Source organism: Aristolochia californica, unplaced genomic scaffold (genome assembly GCF_029961685.1).
Source record: "Aristolochia californica isolate CCGP_79_NKW_82.1479 unplaced genomic scaffold, dmAriCali1.0.hap1 SCAF_8, whole genome shotgun sequence".
NCBI lineage: Eukaryota > Viridiplantae > Streptophyta > Magnoliopsida > Piperales > Aristolochiaceae > Aristolochia > Aristolochia californica.
The window spans coordinates 30,879,404-30,903,386 of record NW_027182279.1 but is presented as its reverse complement, the minus strand read 5'-3'; the positions used below and the strand labels follow the sequence as shown (position 1 = coordinate 30,903,386).

General features: G+C 37.8%; 1 protein-coding gene across 1 annotated transcript; it reads right to left on the bottom strand.

The window, feature by feature from the left end:
• Nucleotides 1-1,087: 1,087 nt before the first annotated feature.
• Nucleotides 1,088-17,933, bottom strand: LOC137939551 (uncharacterized). The gene is made up of 2 exons (XM_068784830.1): nt 17,772-17,933; nt 1,088-1,722 (listed from the first exon to the last, which is right to left on the bottom strand). Exons 1-2 carry the CDS (start codon nt 17,845-17,847, stop codon nt 1,217-1,219), a joined length of 582 nt encoding a protein of 193 aa, XP_068640931.1. The 5' UTR covers nt 17,848-17,933; the 3' UTR covers nt 1,088-1,216.
• Nucleotides 17,934-23,983: the final 6,050 nt, after the last annotated feature.

Sequence of the window (23,983 nt, the reverse complement as noted above, 5' to 3'; positions counted from 1 at the left end):
CTAATATTTGCACTATTTAATGAATAGAAAAAGTTTTCTTTTTTATCTTCTTGTCTTTAAAAAAAAATAAGTATGTTTCTTATTGCTTAATCTGATATCATGGGAAAAGTAAGCCAAGAAGATTTATGTTGATTGCTCATTTTCTATATTTAATTTCTTATTTTTTTCCAATTGTAAACACTACAACTACGTAATTATTATTTTATTTTATTTTCAATGGCGTCACAAATGCAAGAAAATTTTCTAAGAGAATTTGTCAATAAAAACATCATCCAATGAGAAAATTAGTAAAAGAAAAAATAATTTTCTCACCGTTTTATTTTCCTAAGTCGACACAAATGATCCTTAAGCGTTGATGTTAATGTCTTATGCAACTATCAAAATTAACTAAATCATCTCTTACAACAGCTGAATTGCCATCAATTGTGCATTAAATTGGAAATTGAAGTGAAGAAAAGTATTGATGTTGTTAGATACATACCCTTTATTACACACTCTAGTGGTCTATGGTATGAGTTGGAGTGAGAAAATAGAAGATCGTAAAAGTCAAATTTTATATAAAAGTTATAAAACCTAGTTCATATGGATTAAACCATGGAATTTAACAATAATTCAAGTTTATCCAAGAAAAAAAATGTATTATTGATCCATTCAGTGTTTTTCATGGGTTACCCTAGATTTGAGAAAGGGTATATAGATGTTATGACCCTCAAAGTAGAATTTGGTATGTTTCGACATATGTTTCCTTCTTTTAAACAAAAACTGGCTTTTTAGTAATGCAAAAATTTTAACTTATATGTCGTGATTAACTTCTTTGGTTTGTTATGATCACAATTATTGTTATAGACCTAGTAACTAAAAACCATTTCTTGAACCCATAATCCATTAGCTAACTTGGAAGTTGACACAATTTTTAGTAACTTAAAGATTAAATTTTATAAGCCCTATAAGTAAGAACCAAGGGTGTATAATTTACACAAGGGGTATATAATTATCTTAGAAAGGTAATTAAGAGAAAAGAGGAGGTCAATGCTGGCTGTAAGAGGATCATTTGCCTCTCAAATGGCAATAGGCAAGCAAATAGAAGAGTTCTTTGTCCTTTACCCTTGAAACTGAAAGGGGCTAATAAGTTCAGAACCATTTTAGAAAAAATCATTTATGTCGAAATCATACTCTTTTATGTTTTCAATTACGAGATCCCTTGTCATATACATGGTTATTCACCATTATCTTGGGCTTTTTTCCCAGACAAATCGTCCAAAGTAAGACTTACAGTGTCAAGAGATCCTTTCCTCACTTGCTCTCCTCTAGCAGCCAAGATTTCTTCAATAGTCCCAGGTTCTCCAAACCAGCCAAGATGATCAGCGATTAAATCCAGATTACTACATCCTCCACAACGGGCCACCACCACTCCTTTCTCATATGATTCTTTGCAAACTGTTTTTATAGATCTTGTTTCGCAGACCTTACAGGTGAAAATCATCGCAAGATCATGGCGTGCAGACATTTTCAAACTGGAAGAGGCTTTGCACTTGATAGAAGCGTCAGTTACATCTGGGTTCATTTCAGCTAAATTTGACACAGGTTTTATATCCTGGTCCTCGGTAGCTTCATCATTTGACCTGAGAACAGGATCCACCAGCGTTTGGAGACCTTTTCTGTATGAATTTACCTGAAAGTATCTGCTCCACGAGTTCTCCTCTGGAGAAGGCCTTAGTATTTCTACAACAAAAAGTATATTAGCATATTGAGTGAGAGAGAACTAAAAGTCAAATTTGTTAAAGAAGTGATAACGGCATATCTGGTTAAGTGACATATTTTATAATTATTATGTGTTTCATATTCTTTTTGCTCATTATCATGTATTAGGATTTCTACCCATCATTATAACTAAGAAGTGTTGGGAGGGCATGCTCGTAGATTCAAACTCCTCTTCGTGAAACCCTATCTCTCTCTCCCTTCTCTTACTTGTGCTCTCCTCTTAGCTTCTTCTCTCCTTTTTCTCCTCTTCTCTTTCCTCCTCTTCTATTCTAAACCCTTTTAGAAATGAAACCCTAGAAGCTAACATGATATTAGAGCAAGGATTCTAGAGTTTTAATTAAACTGCTCAAAAATTCAGCAAAGAAGTATGCAAGAGGGCGCCTACAACCAGCCGTTGAAGGAAGCAAGTGCTGAAAAAAATTCTACCAAAGCTCTTGATCAAGTTCATGTTTTTAAGCCTTCATCCCTTGTGTTTTTAGTTCATGAAAATCTCAGAGTTAAGCCCCTCTGCCGCTTCTTCAATTAAGTTTTGTTTCACCTCATAAAAAACCGTATTTGGTGCTTATATGAGGACTGAAAGGTAGCATTTTTGGTTGCATGGCATGCTCTCAAAAATCAAGTTTGTGGCTGCCATAAATTCCCCTTTATGTATTTGAAAATTCCTTGTTGGCTGTTGATCTCAAGTTGATGGTGCTTGTGGTTTTTTAACTCTTCAAAGTTCTTTTTTTTTTTTTTTTTGAACCCTAAGTTAGGGTTTGAAGTTATTGGCTGAATGAAAAGTCTTTCTTTTGGAGTGTTTACACCTCACTAAGCTTCTCAATTTTTTTGTGGGATAATTCATGAGTTTAGTTTCTTCAAGTCATGCTTTATTTCTTCAAACAATGCACGTTGGGGTTTGAATAGAGTGCTGGAATTTCATATAAAAATATGTTTTTCAGCACTTAGTTGGGCTTATATCTTAAGTTCTTGATTCTCCTACACGTTCCAAATCAAATTGTGTTAGCCCCTTAATTTCTTAGGCCCTAGAAAGTTTTTTTTTTGTTTGGCTGGTCTAATATGACAGAAAATTCAAGTAAAGTCTCCTCTTCTTATGCTGAATTCAACAAACATGATTTTTTGAAAATAACTACTATTCCACTTAAACGTCTAAGTAATTATTCATCATGATCTCAATCCTCATACGTTTTTTTTATCAGAATAGACCTTACTGGACACTTGAAACAGCCACCACTACATGAAGATGACTTTTCCTACCAAAAATGATTGATTAATAGCTTGGAAGAACCAGTTGCTAATAATTTTGTCTACCTGGATACAGCAAGAGATGTTTGGACAACTCGTTTGAAATTATATTCCACTCCTGACAGCATTAAAAAAAAATTATGATATCTTTCAAAAATGTACCTGACAAAGTAATGTGACAATCTTCATGAGCACTATGCTAAATTCTAAGGCCTCTGACAAGAGTAGAAAGTAGCACAACCTTATTCTATTGCCGCCCAAGAGTGACAGAGAAAGTACTTGTTTCAGCCATATGTCTTGCCAACTTGAAACCCTACCTACATGTTACAAAATCTCAGGTACTTCACCCTTCTGTTAGACCTTTTGGTGATGTTAGTGCTGTCATACTCAGGATTCCAGCCAAAGAACACACATATCAGCCGGATCAGGTGAAAAATTCTGCCATGTTCTCCCAAGGAAGGGGGAGTGGCAACTACGTAGAGGAAGAGGAGGTAGATATTGTGGTAAAGGCAGTGCTAGAAGTAGTGACTACAATTCTTACTCCTCCTTTTGTGGTCAGAACAAGAAATATACTTTTTGTAGCCTCAATAATCATGCGATTGAAAAGTGCTAGAATTTACATGCAAAACCGGATTATTTCAAGGCCAATCATGCATCCACTGCAGCCACAGAAACCAGTAAAGAGGTAAGCTCAAACCTTTCTAAAGGGAAGATGACCATCAAAGAGGAGGACTATGAAACTCAAGACACTAATGTTGCTACTTCAAGTACACCTACATTGTTGCAACCACTAGTATGTACTCTTTTGCTTCATGTTTCAGTTTGTCACCAAGGATCATTGACGCTAGAGCCTCTAAAGACCTTACTGGTAAACTTCGCAACTTAACTTCCTTATCTCCTTGTTTGCGAACTGATTTGTATCCATTGCAGATGGGTCACAAACCAAAGTTCAGAGTACCAGTGCTTCTCATATATCCTCTTCTCTATCACTTAACAATGATTTATTTGTTTCATAGTTTCCATTGAGCCTCATGTCAGTTAGTCAATTGACCAAGAATCTTAACTTTTTTGTCACATTCGTTCCTTTGAATGTGTTTTTTAGCATATCAAGACGAAACAAGTGATTGGTGGCGGTCATGAGAGAAGAGGTCTCTACTTCTATGACTCTTTAATTTTGACGGTTGTAGCAACAACAAATCCAGATGTGAAACAGTAGCATAAGAGGCTTAGTCATCCTCATTGGTTAATTTAAAAACATTGGTTTCATCCCTTAAATCTCTTACTCAGTTAAGTTGAGTTCTGAGAGCTTGGGAAGCATCACATGTTCGTGTTTCTTCCCAGGCTCGATAAAGTAGCTTCAAGTTCTTTTTTTTAGGTTTTGGGAGTCTATCCATAGCCTGAGCAGCTTTGGAGCGATGAGGCGACGCCCAAAGGAATGTGAGGAGGAAACGTCGTCGCTCGAGAAGAATCTACACCCGACTCTCTCCTTGGCAGAAGGGGGGCAGGAGAAAGACTTGCATCAACCTCCTCTCCCCGGAAAAGCCGACACAGTGGAGAATCCCGTTACAGGGACTCATTAGAGGCAAGAAGACTACGGCAAATCGCCGGTGACGGAGGAGGATGGCCCCTAGAGCACGGCAAAAGGAAGATCAGCGGGAAGGAAAGGAAACTTCAAGACGGGAGGTTCATCATGGAGTTACAGTGATTTTGAGATCACACTGACCCTAAAGCAAGGGCGAAATGCCAAGGTAATCCGAATCACGATGCGGAACGGGCGAAGAAGCTCCTTCATCTCGATCCCCCTGGCCTCTGTCTCGGATTTCGCTCGATGCCTGGAGGAGGGAGATTCCGGAAGTGCTCCGAGACTGCGTGAAATTAGAATCGGGAGATCTCTTTCTCCCTTTTCCGTATTCAGAAAACAAGGGATTAGAGAGCTCAAGATAATCCAGCAAAGAGAGCTGACAATCATGGCGCGCGTCTACCTACTAGAAACTCTTGGGCAGTCTCAGTGCTGGAAAGAGTTGCGGAACTCGATCCTGGCCATCAGGGAGAAGTATGCTGAGTTTCCCATGCCGATAAATGCAAAAACTCATCCCCGTCCAAAAAAAGACCTCCGACATCCCCCCCCCCCCCCCCCCCCCTTTCCCAAAACCACCACTCTCCATATCACCCCTCCAGAAACTCTAGAAAATACCCCAAACGACTGTCCAAATCCCGACCATAACCTTACCCCCCGACATTTTCGAAAATGGGAAACAAAAGATCAGCGCCGGATTAATCGTGGAATCCTCCTTTGAAAGATGGAACAGTACTAGCCTCACACTTTGGTTCGGCGAGTCCTTCATGCTTCAACCCATGGTAGCGTGGATGGAACCTCGGAAATGGCTGGTTCTCCCCAAAACGAGGGAGGAGACAGAAGAAATCTTGGAGAATAGGAAATGGCTACAAGAAGAAGAAGAATTTGTATCGAAGTGGGAAGAAACTCCGGTATGCCAGCCTCTCGGCCAATGGGTTTCGATCCGAGGTCTCCCAATTGAGTTATGGTCGAACGAGGTGCTCAACAAAATTTTTAACACATTCGGAAGAATCATTCAGTGGTCGGACACCACTTGGGAGGGTTCAAAGCTCGACGTTGCGATGGCATTTGTCGACCCAAACTCCCGTTGGAAAGAGCCTCGTTTTCAAAAATTAATTTTCGGTGGTGATTTTGTGTGGATAGAGGTGTCCTTTAGGGAACTCTGTATACTGAGACCACCAGAATGTCGTCAAACGTGAAAGAGAAGCAACACGCCAAAGGACACAGCTTACGCGAGTCCCGGACGAGTTAACTCAGGGGACACCAGACAGAATCCCTCCCGCTCAGGTGAGTCCACATCACTACCGAGTTTTGACTCAGACTCAAACTCGAAGGTAAACTCAGAGAGTAGTTTTTCAAAAATTATTTCTATCCCGAGAATCGAGGCGTGCATGTCAAAGGCTTTGAAATTAATCCCGGATTCCCAAGCTGGGAAAACAGGGTATGCGTCAGAAATTTTAAAGCCAGTTCCAAATTCCCAAAAAGGAGAAGATGGTAGTGTTTCCGGCCTACCATCCAGCCTGTCCTTCACGGTCTCCAACGTGAAATCCACTCAACCCCCTTTCAAAATATCTCAAAAATCAAATCTGACGAGCCAGGAGTATATCTCGAGGTCTGATCTCGTCTCAGAAATGGAGTCTACCCCAAATTCAAATTTAAAAACTCAATCCCCATTCAAAATATTTCAAATCTCAAATCTGAAGAGTCAGATGTGTATCCCGAGGTCTGACCTCGTCTCGGAAATCGAGTCCACCTCTATCTCAAAATTAAATTATGGCGTCCAGAACGAGAGTGAGTCAGAACCCACTTGCAGAACTCCAACACTGACTCCTCTCGTACTACGGACAGTCCCTTGTCTGGAAAGTCTACTCATTCAGCTTTTTCAAACCCCGAAAATACTCTCCCCTATTTCCACCTCATTCTTCTCATCTTTTCCCAAACCCCTCACAAACCCCCTGTCTAAACCTCTCCTCTAGAAAGGCCCTCCCAATGTTTCTACCTCGTATCAAGAGACAAATGCGCAGGTTCTGAGGCTATCCGATGGCTACAAGCACGCTGATGATTTCGAAAACAAAAAAAGGCAAAAGGAGAGGTTTAATCTGAACCTTGAACCAAGCACCTCGCATGTTCGTCAGCTCAAGGACACAATAATCCTCTCGGGTCTGAGACCTCGAGCACTGAGATCACAGGGAGTAATCATGAAAATGGATCTAACTCATTGTCTCTTTTGGGGAATGGACTGAGCATATGCCCGGAGCCGCCCTCACGGATTTAAACCTTCGCCCTACTCCTGTGGAGCAAGACTTCGTCCCTGCAAGAACAGAAAGGCTGATGGACTCCACCCCACCCGAGCGCACTCACATGGAGCCTAAGCAGTCGGACCTTCCAGACCCAGAAAAATCCCCCCCTCATCCACTCCTAGTCTCTCTACCTATCCTGGCTACATATCAAAGAAGAAGATGGCATTGGAAACTGATTTACCGAAGAGAGAATCTACTCAGTTTGCTGAGAGGAAGAATATGACCCCCCCTTCCAAACGACAGATCTACTCGTCTTGTGGAAGAACTCCAAGTGGAGCGTCATAAATATGACGAAGAGACATGGCAAAACATGATGAGATTAGCGCGCCTTATGGGTGTTGTTTACCAAGGTCAGCTGCCTGGGGACAATGTTGCATCGGGAGTCCAAAACCGAGGTAGCAAATGATCTTGCTATCTTGGAATGTCAGAGGAATTGGTGCTATCCAAAAGCGCGGCATGATATCAAGCTTCCTTTCTCAATTCAAGCCTTCTATATATCTTCCAAGAAACAAAGTGCCAAGAGATGATAGATGCCATTGCCAAGGAGCTCTAGTCGTGCCCCTCAATTAAGTGGGTAGCTGTGAATGCTATTGGCCACTCCGGAGGTATATTTGTAGCCTAGGCCTTGGCTAATTATGACTCTATTAATATCATTGAGGACCGGTTTTCGCTGAGTATTCAATTTAGAGATCTCTCCTCTGGCAGAAGTTGGTGTGTGGGCAGAGTGTATGGTCCGACCAGATATAGGGATCGGAGCCTTTTTTGGGAAGAGCTCAATTCGCTTCAGCAGAATTGGAATCTCCCGTGGATCTTTACAGGGGATTTCAATGCTATCAGATATTGTCATGAGAAGAACCCTCCGTCAATCCGAATTTTGGCCTCTATGCAAGGCTTCTCAGATTTCATTGGCGGGTGTGGGCTGGATGAGATTCCCTTATCCGAGAAGAACTACACGTGGACTAATGGCCAGCAGCAGCCCATACTATCAAAATTGGACCGTTTCTTGGCTTGCCATGACTGGTTGCAGATGTTTGAGAATGTCACGGGGAGAGTTCTCAATAAGGTAGGTTCTGACCATTGGCCTATCCTGCTGACTACCGCTTTCGAAAAATGGGGGCCCTCGCCTTTCCGTTCCGAAAACTCATGGTTAATGGAGGAAATTTTTGAAGCTCTTATGGATGATTCGTGGGATGCGGGTCTAAGCTTCGGTAGAAGGGAGTGGGCATTCCCTCTAAAGCTGCAATTCTTAAAAGGAAAAATTAAGGAGTGGGCCACTAGTCGCCATGCCTCTATGGTTGCCGAGAAGGGCTCTCTTCTCTCTCAGATCGCGGCTCTGGACCTGGTGGAGGAAGAAAGGTATTTAAATTCTGACGAGTTTTCGCTCCAAAATTCTCTAAATTATAAGCTCAATTTTATCCTGCATCAAGAGAAGGTTCGGTGGAAGCAAAGAGCCAGATTTAAATGGCTAAAGGAGGGAGATGCAAATACAAAGTTTTTCCATTCCATCGCCTCGGCAAAGAAGAGATCCAATCGAATTACTTCATTATGCATTAATAATGAGGTAACGTCGTGTCGGACCTCAATTACTAATGAGTTGGTTAAGTTTTTTTACAGATTTATATTCGGATGAGTGTACCAATAGGCCGAGGTTTCCGCACATTAGCTTCTCTCGTATCTCCACAGCAGCTGCCTCACTTATAGAATCTCCTTTCTCTTCGGACGAAATTGAGCAGGCCTTCTTAGGCATGGAAAGTGACAGGGCCCGGGCCCTGATGGTTTTAATGGAGACTTTTTGAAAAAAAATTGGGCCCGTCTTAAGGAAGATATCAGTGCTATGATCGATGGCTTTTTCATAAAGGGTATAACATTCCGCAGCATCGGTGCATCATTTATCACTTTGGTTCCAAAGAAAGCAAGTGTGGAGAAACCAGAGGATTTTCGCCCTATCAGTCTGGTTATGAGTGCATACAAAATTATTGCGAGAATCCTAGCTCACCGTTTAAAGGTATTGCTCCCCATCGTCATCCACAAAGGGCAAGGCACTTTCCTCAAGGGGAGAGAAATTTTAGACTCCACAATGGCTGCGCATGAGCTTATGGACCACTTCAGGCGTAACCAGGACCTGAGAATCGCCCTTAATTGATCTTGAAAAAGCTTTTGACAGAGTTAATTGGATCCTGGTTGATGAGACAATGGAAAATATGGGATTTGGAGAAAAATGGCGATTTTGGATAAGAAATTGTGTGGGCTTAGCATCCTACTCCCTGATCCTCAACGGTTCGGTATGTAGATATTTTAAAGGAATCAGGGGAATTAGCAAGGTGACTCTCTCTCTCTGCTCCTATTCAACATAGTCGCAGAATGCCTCTCTACTATGTTTTATTCGGCGGTTGACCTTGGATGGCTCTCCTCAACAAGCCCCCACCAGACATTTAATATACCGATTTTGCAATATGCGGATGATACTATTATTTTTGGAATCGGTGATATGGATAGTGCAAAGAGGATAAAAGCAGTATTGGGGCTTTTTGAAAAAGCATATGGGCAGAAAGTTAATTGGGGGAAGACCTCTCTCATAGAATTTAATGTGAGCCCGGAGAATCTTGCAGAGATGGCAAATTTATTTGGTTGCTCTACGACTACTCTTCTAGCGAAGTATCTTGGCCTCCCACTCTTTCATGGGCGTATCTCCCAAAGTTTATGGAATCTCGGTTAGCAACTTGGAAGGGGAGCCTCCTCAGCAAGGCGGGCAGACTACTCCTTAAGTCATGTAATGCTGGCATCCCAAACTATGCTTTATCCTTTACGCCTTGCCCCTTCTGTATGCAAAGCCATGGATAAAATGAAAAGAAGATTCCTCTGGAGCGGGTCAAGTGATTCTTTCAAATATCACTTGGTCAGATGGGATGAAGTATGTCTACCTAAGAGATTGGGTGGATTAGGGATTCAGAAATCAAAAGAAATAAACAAAGCTTTACTTCTTAAATGGATATGGAAGTTCAACACAAATTCTAATCTTTGGAAGGATATGGTTCAGGCCAAGCTGGGTTGGAATTCGTCATGGCGGATGTCCGGAGGAAATCGGAGAGGGTTATCCTCAATATGGAGATCTCTTTATTTGCTTCTTCAGAATTTCTCCTCAGCCTGTAGATTCTTTGTTGGCAGTGGCAGATCTCTTAAATTTTGGGATGATTGGTGGACAGGGCAAGAACCTTTGAGGAACTCTTTCAGGAATCTTTTCCTTCTCTCCACACAAAGGGAGATTTCAGTAGCCGATGCCTTTGAGGGGGGTAGTATGAACCCAAAGGGGTCTGTCTGATTCGGAGGCTATAGAAGCAAGCAATTTATTGGATTCTTTGAATCATCTCAGAATAAGGCTTTCCAATACAGACAAGCTCATTTGGTGGCCTGACAAAAGCGAAAAATTCTCAGTTTCTTCGGCATACAGATACATTAATGGTTGGGATTCGATGCAAAGTGAGCATGATATTTACTTCGTTTGGCGTCTCTTTGCCCCTCCAAAGATAAAATTCTTCATGTGGGGTGCTTGCCAAAGTAAAATTCTTACGGCAGATGTGCTCTAAAGAGGAGGTCACCCATCTATAGACCCACTATGTCCTTTTTGCAACAATGAAGCCGAATCTGCCCGCCATACTCTACTCCTGTGTCAATTCTCATGGAATGTGTGGACCTCTGTTTTATGCAAGTTGGGGTTGCAATTCTGTATATCTGCTGATCTGATCGGCTTTTGCAAGTCGATCATTGGCTCTCCCCTTCCTGATCTCGGTAAAATGATGATCTCAGCTTGTGCCAGTTTCGTTCCATGGGGGCTTTGGAATGAACGGAATAGAAGGCGGTTCGATGCTAAAAGTGAATCTAAGGCAAGAGTAGCAGAAAGTGTGACAGGGCAAATCTCCACCTGGCTTCTGACTAAGAAGCCTTTTTGCTCTTTCAAGGGCACCTCCATTCGAGATAACTGGAGCAATTTGGCAAGGATGCACATTGGGACCAAGGTTCAAGTAATGAAGGAGTGGACTCTCCCGGAGGTTGGTTACTTAAAATTGAATTTTGATGACTCTTCTCTTGGCAATCCGGGGATTGCTGGTTTTGGGGGTGTGATTTTGGATTCGTCTGGAAATCAGTGCTTCTCTTATGTTGGTCCATTAGGCATCTCCGATTCTACGTCGGCAGAGTTATATGGCCTTCTTAATGGGCTCCGTGTGTTCAGAGACAACTGCAGTGGTCCTATTCACATTGAAGGGGACTCCAAGGTAGTGATTGGTTGGTGCTAGCGTGGTTCCCTTCTGCCATGGAGGCATTGGGACATATTTCAGGAGATTTTAGATATTGTATCATCATTTTCTTGTATTTGGTCTCACATTCCGAGATCTAAAAATTCGGCAACAGATGTGCTTGCCAAGCAGGGAGCTTCCCTGCAATCTCTTGTTGTAAGGGATCTGCTCCCTCTTCCTTTGTAAATTTTTCTCTTGTTAATATAAATATATCTTTTTCAAAAAAAAGAAAAGTTCTTTTTTTTAGTTCATTTTGATGTTTGGGGACCAGTTAATGTATCAGATATTTCTCAATCTAAGTGTTTTGAGGTTTTTGTGGATGATTGTTCTAAAGTAACTTAGCTTTATTTAATGAAGGATAGATCGGAAGTCTTTTCCATATTTGAATCCTTTTGTGCTATGGTTGAAAATCAATTTAATAAGGAAATTCAAATTTTCAGGTCTAATAATGTCGAGTATTTTTCTTCTCAATTTTAGTCTTGAAGTCAAAAGAAGGGCATCATTCATCAATCCTCTTGTACTTATACACCCTAACAGAATGGTGTTTCTGAAAGAAAGAATAGGCATTTTGTTGAAGTTGCATGAACTATTAAGTTGTTCATAAACGTTCCTCAATATTATTGGCTACATGTTATTCTCACTGCTTGTTATCTTATTAACCGGATGTATTCTAGTGTCAGACAAAATCATACACCATTCTCCAAGCTATTTACCGATTCTTCTCCTTTTCCATTACCCCCTCATGTGTTTGGGCGTGTTTCTTTTGTGCATAGTACCGCCACCATTTAGAATAAATTCAGTCCCAAATCTATTAAATGTTTTTTTTTTTGAAAAAGAAATCTCAAATCTATTAAATGTATCTTTCTTAGTTACTCCAAAACTCAAAAAGGATATGTTTGTTATTCTCCTTCTATGAGGAAAACATTTATTTCAGTAGATGTTACATTCTTCGAAGATCAACCCTTCTATTCCAGTATGTCCTCTAGGTTTTTAGCCTCTTACAGGGATGCCAAGACCTTTTGTTCCACCACACCAGCCTATTTTACATATGAGCAGCCTCCTAAGATCTCCTCTCCCATTGTTGATTACTCTTCTACGGAGTCCTCTAATGTTCCAAGGCGGTAAGCTCCCAACCATCTTCTCCTCTTGTGTTTGGCACACCCTGTGACACTAGACCTATTGCCCTCCGTAAAGAACCATGCTCCTCTACCTTCCCTCTTGCACCTTTTTTACCCACTCATAGATTTTGCTCTAGTTGCGTTACTTTTTTGGCAGCCTTGTCTTCCTCTACTATTCCTAACACTTATAAAAAGGCTTTTGTGATCCAAGGTGGAAAGCTACCGTGGATGAGGAGATGCAAGCTATGTACCACAATAATACTAGGGAATTTTCCTCCCTTCCTTCTACAAGAAAAACAGTGGGATGCATATGGGTTTTTACTTTAAAATATAATCCAAATGAAATAATTTATCAATATAAAACAAGGTTAGTGGCCAACGGGTATACTCAATTATATGGTATTGACTATGATGAAACTTTTTCTCCAATGGCTATGCTGAATTTTGTACGTGTTCTACTTTCCCTTGCTGTTAATTTTAAACGGCCAATGTTTTAACTTGATGTTAAAAATATCTTCCTTCATAGTGATTTATTTGAGGAAGTCTATATGATTCAAGTCCCTAGTTATGTGGTTGTGGGGGAGAAAGTATGTGGCCTCAGGAAGGCCATTTATGGGCTCAAACAATCACCTCGTGCTTGATTTGATAAATTCACTAAGGTTGTGGTACAATTTGGTTTTAAAAGACGTGAGAGTGATCATTCCGTTTCACTAAAAACTACATAAGGCAAGATACTTATGGCTGTTTATGTAGATGACATTATCATCACAGGGAGTGATTCTGTGGGCATCCAATAAGTTAAGGAAAATTTGAATAAGGTGTTTCAAACCAAAGATCTTGTTAAAGGGATGCTCGGTTATAAGCTAACTGATACGCCTATGGATCCAAATGCTAAATTTTGTGTTGAATTTGGGGATAATGTGGATGTTGGAAATCTTCAAAGGTTGGTTGGAAGACTTATTTATCTCACAGTCAAGACTAGACATATCTTACTTGGTCAATGTTTTTTTCTTTTTTTTCTTTTTTAAATGATGTTGTTACTTGATCAATGTTATCAATCAATTTATATCAACCACGACAACTTTATTAGTTTGCATTAGAAATAATCTTTCGATACTTAAAGAAAAATTTAGGTCAAGGCTTATTACATAAATGTCATAGGCACACTAATCTTGAAAGACTTGCATATGTAAGTTTGGCTAGTTCACCTAATGATAAGAAGGTAACTTGGTCACTTGGAGAAGTAAAACACAAAGAGAGGTAGCTAAATCCAGTGCTAAGGAACTTCCCGATTACAATGTATGTGGAATCATATTCCTAGATACGCTAATCACTTAACGGATAGTTAGGCTAAATCAGGTGTTTTTCTCCAACATTTTATTGTGGAGGAAGGTCATGTTTAGTAAGGTTTGTATTCTTTTCTCTCAGTAATATATTCACACCTCTTCTCAAAAAAAAAAATCCAGTGCTAAGGCAAAATATTAGGACAATAACACATACAGTAAGTGAATTATGTGGTTAAGGTCCCTTATGGCAGAACTTGGTTTTCCAATAACCAAGCGGCTATTCATATTACAGTAAACCCAGTTTTCATGAAAGAACAAAGCACATCAAAATTGATTATCATTTTGTTCGAGAGAAGTTACAAGTTGGTGACATATCTATGCAATGCATTGCCTCCAAAAACCAGCTAAAAAATATTTTCACAAAGGTAATATGCAAGTGGTCCACTCGCTACTACTTGCTCAAAGTTTGGAGTATTTGATGTTTTTTGCACCAACTTGAGGGGAAGTGTTGACGTAGTAATGGCATATCTTGTAATTAAGTGGTTATGTGGCATATTTTGTAATTACTAAGTGTTTTAATTTTTTTTACTCATTATCATGTATTAGAGTTTCTACCCATCAGTATAAATAAGAAGTGTTAAAAGGGTATGCTCATGCACTCGAGCTCCTCTTTCTGAAACCTTGGCTCTCTCTCCCTTCTCTTACTCATGCTCTCCTCCACTTACCTTCTTCTCTTCTCTTCTCTTCTTCTCAATTCTAAACCCTTTTAGCCATGAAACCCTACAATCTAACAAAATTATAGCATGGACACATATATCCATTGTATACATATTCAGTATATCTAAGAAATTGTGGAGATCTTTTTCTCTTTTCGTCAAATAGCAACTCTAAAGAAATTTATTTCTGACCTTTTTATCAATATCAAAAGGAAGACCTGCAAATGTTTTCCCTAGTGAAGGCAAATTGCATTTTATTTTAATAAGGCACCATTGGTAAACATTTGCATAAGCTGTGTATCAGTATGAAGGGAGAATTTAAAAAAAAAAGTGAATAAAGTGAATGTTGTGACAGACAAATAGTTTATGACAAAGATGAATTACCTAAGTCAAGGATTTGAAGGATGGAAGACAAAACAGATACTTTAATAACAAAGAGAAGTGGTAACACTACAATGGCCACATTCACTTTTACTTGACCTGCTGACCACCTAATAGCCCGGGTTGTAGTTTATAAGATCAGTCGGACCTAATTATCTACAGCCTTGCAGATAACCAGTAACATCATACCAACAGCCAGTTTCTTTTGTCATCAGAGATTGATGTAACATGATAATTATCATTCAGCTACTAAAAAAAACAGCCAGCAGTAAACTGAAACAAAATAACACCAAAGTCATTGATGATTGTCAATCCAAAAATATGCCTTTCACACAAGTTCCAAAGAGTGAAATAGGAGAGAATGATGGGTATCAAAAGTTTTCTCAAGGAAGAAAAAGAGGAGCCCAAATTTGATTTTGAGCAATATTAGTAGATTTCTTTTTGACAATGGCATTTTAGCAGATTAGGAACTAGAAATTAAGAACTTACTGGGATCTTCTTTGCAACTTATAAATTTAGTATTTATTGTTTGGGCAATACTTAGTTGGGCCTAATTTGAGTTAGATATAGGCCCATTAAGGTTTCTTTTTAATGCTTTAATTCTGGCCCTTAGACTTTAGTCATTCTTATGTTCTATTCCAGGTAATGGGATTAGCATTTTAGTCTCTGCGATGTTCTAATGCAGGTTATGAAATTTTAGGGTTAGTCGCTATATAATGGCACTAACCCTACAACAAATAAGTTGATGAATGGAAATTTCAGAGAATTGCTTTTGACATTGGCAGCAAAACTCTTCAGAAAGGAACTTCCAATTAACTTCTTAATCTCTTAAAAGGAACAAGTGAACCCTCTTTCTTTCCATTCCCAATCTTTTCTTTTGTTGATCCCTTTCTATTCTCTTTTACATAACTTCTTATTCTTTCTCTTCTTCGAACTTCAATCCTTTTGGTTTGATGGTTAGAATTAAATTGGTTACAAAATTTTAAACCCTAAACCCGTCTCCAAAATCTTTACCAAATCAAACAATCTCAATCCTATTTTAAGGTGGAAAAGAATTGATGAAATAATATGTGAGTGACATTCTCACCCAGAAGGGTATTCTTGTTTTCTTCTAGTATCATTTTAACTGTTTTTCGTTCATGTTTAGTTTGGTTCTTGAAGTTTAAATTGACTTCTACAGGAGTAGGCAATAAAATTAATTTGTACCACAGCCTAAAAAGTATGTTGGCATCAGTCCATGTTTTCAGCATAATGTATTTCCCTTGCTGTCCCGCATCAGATCATTGTCCAAACATAACTGAAATTCAGATAAGGAGAATGCCTCTTCATCATATCCTTCAAACAAGGTCATTGTCTGCAGAAATCGCTTTCACAAAAACATTTTGATGAAAGGAAACCTCTTACAAAGAAACAGTGGGTTAGATTAAAGTCATTTTGACAGGCAAACACCAGAATAAGTTAGTTACACTCCTAAAACTGCCACTTTTGACTGTACGTTGTTTTCTTTTTTTTGAATATTGATTACACACACAGATGCCCCCTTGTCCCCTAGTGAGACTTAAGCCCAAGACCTCACATTAGGAACACACCGCCCTCCGCCGCCCCCCCCCCCCCCTGCATGACCATTGAGCCAAAGGCCCAAACAATACCTTTGATTGTACTTAGAAAAGCACTGGCAGTTGAGACAGGCTAAATTGTGCTCTTGAGGAATGGGTGATTTCTCTATTGCCCTCCAAAAATATTGTCACTGCATTTCTTTTGTGATGTATTTTCACATAGTAGTCTCATCAGATCTGATAATCCACAACTCATACAGGACCAGATGGGATGATAACTATTTTCTAATCCAGCGTTGCAATAGAGAAGCTTATTTTGAGAAGCAAGATGTACTAGAGCAAGAAGAAGCTTCTCTTCTATACACAAAACATTCCATATTAACTGATAGAATTTCTTATTCTATGAGCTTAAAAGGTCACCACAGTTTCATTCGTTGACATTCATATCAAAATTTTGAACAGTGAAATTTGAGGAATGATTTGCATATATTTACTGATATAGAAAGAACAGAAACTTTGTTCCCACTCTTACCAACACAAGTCTACACCAAGAAGTTTTCCTGGAGCTATTATTTGGAGCTACAGTTTCCAAACCAAAAGTCTCATTTCAGAAGAGACTCATGTGATACTTAATGGCTCTTCCTGTAGCTAAAGTCAACATCATTTGGGTGGATTACTCAACTCAATATTATATTGAAGACCTACAAATTGTCTTCCTTGTCTAGCTAGCTGAATTAAAAGCACTTCTTACTCGCAGAATTGATAGTTAAAAATAAAATTTTGTTAAGGATTGCATTTACTACATCAGTGCCCACTCTTTCTTTCTAATACTTTTAACCTAATACAGATATAAGGATGCATTAGGACATATAATTCTTTACAAAATCGTCTTCAAATATGGAAAAAGTTCAAGTTCCTTAAAAAAAGGGAAAGCTCTAGCACGAAAAACTAAAAAAGGAAATCATAAAAAAAGGCAAAGAATTAATTCAAAACAGGACATTTTGCTTGTTCCAGAAATTCATATAGCATGCCCATATCCTCATAGGATTATAGTAACTCCATGGATGCTCTAATTCTAGCTAAAACTTATCAAAGTAGGGAACACATAAACACGTTAAATGAATGAAAACACTCTAATAAACTTAATCGGACCAATATAGACGTTCAATTGCTTATGGTGCACTTCATTAGGTCAAGCATCAATATCATTCCGAAATACATGATAACTTGAATCTTTTGCATCTGTAATTTGCAAGGCAAAACAAATCAACTTTTCTAACTCTCTTTTGGTTGTGAACACATTTTTTCTTTATTATATATTCTGTCTTGTATTTCTACCCTGACTCTTCGAAATTAGGGCACTTAGTTTTTAAGGTGCTGGTATTTCAACTTGCATGATTTAGGCAAATAGAAAAGTTTCTCTCAGAGTAACTGCCACACTTGCAGAAATATCCGCTGGTAACTCAATACTAGCTTGTGTTAATGAGCGAAAACGAGGTGGATTCCCACAGCATGAGAAATTCTAAAGCAAGACAAGAGTTACCTTTGGAGGGAGTGCCTTGAGATTGAGCTAGACGAAGATAGGAAGCAAGCCGCCTCTGCAACAAGCGAGCAGCCATTCCAGGTTCTTCTTTGGGGAGCTTTCTTCTTTCGTTAGTTCTTTGGAAATGCTCTTGTTCAGATTCCAACCACAGAAGACCCGCGAATACCAATAAAAACCGTGCTTAGTGTACTTGCAACATCACAGGTTATATGAGGTGGTAGCTGATATGGACGCTTTTACGGAGGTTTAATATATGGCGTGTAACTTGACAAAACCTTCGTTTTTTTCTTGGAAAATTTACTGATTATTGATTAAACAACACTAAAATAACATTTCTTCGACCAAATATGACAATTTATCAACTTTGGATGAAAATGTCCCTGATTTCAGGTTAACGTTACTATTCCATTTTGACTCTTCTTTTTGTAACCCAAGCATTCAAATCCACAACCTCATGAATCTCAAAACATCATGCCCTAGAAGTAGAACTCCAATGTTTCCTCCCACTCCCCTCTTCATGACTCATCCTATCTCTTGTCTTGAACCCTTGTTCTCGCCTTTACCCTTGAAGTTTGCTCTAATTGCTCTTGTTCTTGCACGCTTTTCCAACCAAAAATTATCACCAAGATATAGATTTACTCTTGGCACCCTTTTCCAACTAAAAATTATCACCAAGATATAGATTTACTCTTGGCAAGATTCAGATTTACGTTTGAAGCTCTCAGTTTCCAAGATATCCCCTATTCCTCTTGCCAAAATTTGGTTGCCTGGAGAGGATGAAATCTAGTAAAACTTGAAAAAACTTGTTCTTTCTTTTCCTTTCCCATTTTGTTTCTATAATTCAACTTCTTTGATAATGGATAAAAGGAAATTGATTGGAGTCTGAGGAAAAATATGAAGAGAAAGCCTCTTTCATCATCCCTGCATCTAGGGGTGGCATCGAGTCGAGCCGAGCCTAAACCTGCCTATGTTCGAGCCGAGCTTGATTTAAATATTTCGAGCCGAGTTTCAAGCGGAACCGAGCCTCGTCTCGAGCCTAAAATTATTATCGAGCTCGAGCCCAAAAATTTTAAACGAATTTGAACCGAGCTTCGAGCCGAGCTCGAGCTTCTACATATATTTAAAACTTTTTAAAAATATATATATAAAATAAATTTATATAAAATTATGCATATATTTTACATAAAATTGGTATGACATCTACATAAAATTGGGCATAACCTATATATATAATACATGTATAAGATTGGGCATGACCTCTACTTAAAATTAAGCATAATCTATGTATAAAATTCGGCATGACCTCTACTTAAAATTGGGCATAATCTATATACATAATACCTGCATAAACACTCCATAAACACTCCATAAAATTGTCTATACATTCCATAAACACTCCATACATTCCATAAAAATAGTCTAAACACTCCATACACTACATAACATTATAAATAAACTCCATACAATAATCAAACACAACAAATTTAAATGAAATATCACTATCAATTTACAATCACCCAAATAAAAACTATAAATCCTTTAAATAAAATCCTATTACTATTAAAGACTTACTAGAAAATTAAAAGAAATATTTTAAATTTTTCTTAGGAAAGTTAAATGGACCTCTTATTACCTTTTCTAAGGAAATAAATAAAAATTAATAATTAATCTAATATATTATTATACTTATCGATAAATTTTTAATCAAATAAAATGTCAAATACAAAATTTCTATGAAAATTTCCTCATGCTAAAAAGATTATATCATCAACTGTCAAATACTTATTCAAATTTTTTTCTATACGGTTTTCTAGCCCATCTTGGCAACAAAATCTTACTTAGAAAATTATATGATTTTTTAACAAGAATTTATAATTAGAAAAATATTTTCAAAAAACATGAGGCACTAATTGTCCCTATATTTCTACTAAAAATTTCTTTTCAACATTTACTGAAAAAAACCACTAATAGTCTCTAGAACGTATTTCTACTAAAATATCTTTTCAATTTCTTCAAGAGCCATGAGGAAGGGACAAAGAGTTTTTTTTTCCTTGTTTATGATCTCGCACGTAGGGGTGGCTTCAAATAAATTATATATAAAATTATGTATACATTTAAAAAAAATAATGATAGGGAAGGTTCGGGATTGAATTTCAATAATGGATTAAAATGCACCAACATTAATCTTTTTTACTCCAATTGTTGTCTAGCTTGTAATCTAGCCCTAAATTTACTATGGCCTCCTTAGTGCCCCTAAATGAAAAATTATATTCTAGGAAAAACTAGAAATATTTTTCCTATGATACATATTCCCAAAAAAACCTTTAAATAAAATCCTATTACTATTAGTGACTTATTAGCAAATTACAAGAAATATTTTAAATTTTTCTTAGGAAAGTTAAATGGACCTTTTATTGCCTCTTCTGGGGAAATAAATAAAAATTAATAATCAATCTAATATATTATTATACTTATCGATAATTTTTTAATCAAATAAAATGTCAAAAACAAAATTGCAATGAAAATTGCTTCATGCTAAAAGTATTACAGCATCAACTGTTAAATACTTATTCAAAAATTTTCTATACAATTTTCTACCCCATCTTGGTAGGAAAATCTTACTTAGAAAATTATATGATTTTTAATAAGAATTTTTAATTAGAAAAATGTTTAAAAAAAACATGAGACACTAATAGTTCATAGAAACTTATTTCTATAAAATGTATTTTTAATTTTTTTCAAGAGCTATGAGGAAGGAGAGTTTAAAGAATTTTTTTATTTTATTTTTTACTTTATGATCTCGCATGTGCAAGATCATCTTCACGCGGGGGAGATTATTTCTCCCCTAATTTCTCCCCTGAACTTATTGGTTCAGGTTTTCTACCGAGAGCCGAGACGATGCGGTAGAGGCGGCGACAACAGCCAATGAGCAACTGTCAACGGCGGTAGAGGCGGCGACAATAGCCGATAGGATGGGCTCGACAGTGACGAGGGGAGGAAAATCCCCCCCCCCCCCCCTCGCTCTCGCTCACGCTCCCGATCCCGCTCCCGACCCGATACCGATCCGGACTCACTTCGAGCCGGCTCGCGAGCCGATGAACCGAACCTGGCTTCGGTCAAGCTCGGCTCGTTAACGTAAACGAGCCAATTTCAAAGCTCGAGCTCGATTGATAACGAATCGAATCGAATCGAACCGAAACCGAGCCGAACTCGAGCCAGCTCGGTTTGAAGCCACCCCTACCTTCATCCTTTCTTTCCTCCTACCGTTCCACACGGCTCTTCTCACATTATCCTAAAAAAAAATTATCCTCTTTTATTCTACCGAGTGAAGAGAAGGTAGTCATCTTCTTCATCTTCCATTTTACTCACAAAATGATACAACGTGAGATGGGCAAAGGTTTTCTAATAGATCCTGACTACGATGAAATTTCAAATGTTTGAGCTCAAGCCTAATTCTCCTCTAATCTATCCTCTCGTCTATTCTTCTCTATTAGTTACGCTTTATTCTAAATTAAGCTCTTTATTTCTATTTAAAGAAAAAATAGTGGTGCCTTCTCACCTTTATCTTGTTCTTATGTTAAACAACATAATATAAATGAAAAAAAAAAATCCTTGAGTAGTATTGACATCTAATTATAGTTGTCATGAAATGTATCGGTTTTTTTATTTTATAGTCTTCCATTTTCTTTATTCAAGTATTTTATTTTTTTTTTCTAATTGTGTTTCAAACTAATTTTCTGAGTTTAATTGTGTGACTTAGTTATAAAAGTGGCAAGTTAACTTGTTTTATATTTTGCTCATAAGATTTCCTAATCCTTAACTACCGGCCCAACATGTTCAAAGATCATTCTCATGGAGAAGTACTTATTGTCCTACCAATGAATGCATTGGAAGATACAAATAATGGTAGAGTTGATAATTGTGATGCTCCTCTTCAAAGCTCCCTGTAGTCATTTCTTCCGAAGGAGAGTCCTCCTCTTCCTTATTTCCTAATTTGCATTTGCTTCTTGTTATTAGGAAGGGAGTTAGACAATGAACGAACGAGTTGCTTCTAAAAAGGGAAGAAATACTTTTCGGTTTCAGTATTCTCGATTCTAATTAGTTCTCTGTCGCTCACTGTAAGGGACACAGAAGAGGGACCTATTTCTTTCTTCACTTGAAAGTGATTACAGGGGCGGACGACTCGTTTGTCGGCCCTTCTGACCACCGCCTCTGGAAAGAGCAGAAACTAAAAGATGAGGAAGCAGAATACTAATGCGATATCAAAGGCTGCTCCATGGGTTTTGACACAAAACATGATTTGGTACTGCAAGAACATTTATCTATCTATCTATCTATCTATCAAGCCATAATTGATGCTTTGTTTTACCCTTAATAGAGAAGAACTGATCATCATTAAGCACATATCCAAAGAGGGTTTTTTTTCTTTTAAAATAGAAGAAAATAAATATTTATTTGATAAATACCAATATAATATTAAAAAAAATCATATATATGGTTGTCATTGTAGAAAACTGACTTTTAACATGGACTCATACATCTTATGTAGGTGTGAACCTAGCATCCTATTTAAAGATCATTTCTTAAATGAAATCCTCAAGGTATACACATCCAAAGTGGTCTTCTTCAAGACCAACATTATTTCTAACAAGTGACTGACAATCGACAGCTTGCACCCACCAATTGAGGGCTCATACCATGAAGAGGATCGCTCATGTTAGAGCAAATTGACAGCCTCATCATTGCCACATTATTCAATCCTCTACATAGGACAAACTCCTACATAACTCAGCAGCATGATGTCTTTGCAAGTGCAAGCATGTGGTAGCATTGGCCAACCAACTCTAGGCCACCTCTTGGGTGGTACATCCAAACCTGGCACCCTCAAAATAGCAAATAATCGAGCCACACAGGTTCTCGACATTGCATCTACAAGGTCAAATAATATAAGAAGAAAAGTTCAAATATAAACGTACAACAAATCAATATGTTTGGACAAGATGCAGAACACCAATCAGTAAAATGCAACTCAACTAATTTGTGGCAAAAAACACAAAAACCAAGGCACAACAAGAATTGTTTTTTCAATGACAACAAGAAAAAAAAAGAATTTATTAAGAAATACATGGAACAGTCAGACTATTTGATAGGAGAAAAATGAAATCAAATGTAGAAAAGGATTATCAAGAATGGATATGATAATATTATGCTTCATTAACATATTCTTGATATAGAATCTTATATGATATAGATCGCGATATAAGATATCACCAAGCACTACGTCAGTACAACAACTCCAAATGACTGGCAACCACAACGGAAGTTCTGAAATTTAATTTTTTTCATCCAATAGCATCACCACCAAAGTTCTTGATAAGTTACTTTAAATAGACCATGTCAGACATTTGGTATTCCACACTACAAAAGAGAGCAACCTACTTCCAACTACATGATTCTTTAAATTTTTGGTAATATGAAAATCAGTTGAAATTGCACCTATCATGATGGAGATGTCCACTGGTAAGCATGATTATGTTTGGCCTATGTGACAATCAGTATAATCACAGTACCAAGATGAAGTAAGATTATACATGAAATTGTATGAAATCATGGATAACAATATGTGTAATTAGGGGTGGCATCGAGCCGAACCGAGTCGAGCTTGATTTAAATATTTCGAGCCGAGCCTCGTCTTGAACCTAAAATTGTTATCGAGTTCGAGCCCAAAAATTTTAACCGAGCTCGAGCCGAACTCGAGCCTCAACATACATTTAAAAATTTTCAAAAAATATATATCAAATAAATTATATATAAAATTATACATACATTTTATATAAAATTGGACATGACCTCTACAAAAAATTAGGCATAACCTATATATATAATACATGTATAAGATTGAGGCATAACCTCTTCTTAAAATTGAGAATAATTTATGTATATAATACCTGTATAAAATTCGGCATGACCTCTACTTAAAATTGGGCATAATCAATATACATAATACCTGTATAAATACTCCATAAATACTCCATAAACACTCCATAAAATTATCTATACATTCCATAAACACTCCATAAAATAGTCTAAACACTTTATACACTGCATAATATTATAAATAAACTTCATACAATAATCAAACACAACAAAATTAAATGAAATATCACTATCAATTTACAATCACCCAAATAAAAACTATAAATCCATTATAA

What these genes read in the sequence shown, in the direction of transcription:
- LOC137939551 (XM_068784830.1), bottom strand. Translation starts at nt 17,847, where the DNA reads ATGGCTGCTCGCTTGTTGCAGAGGCGGCTTGCTTCCTATCTTCGTCTA. An exon ending in TCAAGGCACTCCCTCCAAAG is followed by an intron (nt 1,723 to 17,771) that starts GTAACTCTTGTC and finishes TTTTTGTTGTAG; the next exon opens with AAATACTAAGGCCTTCTCCA.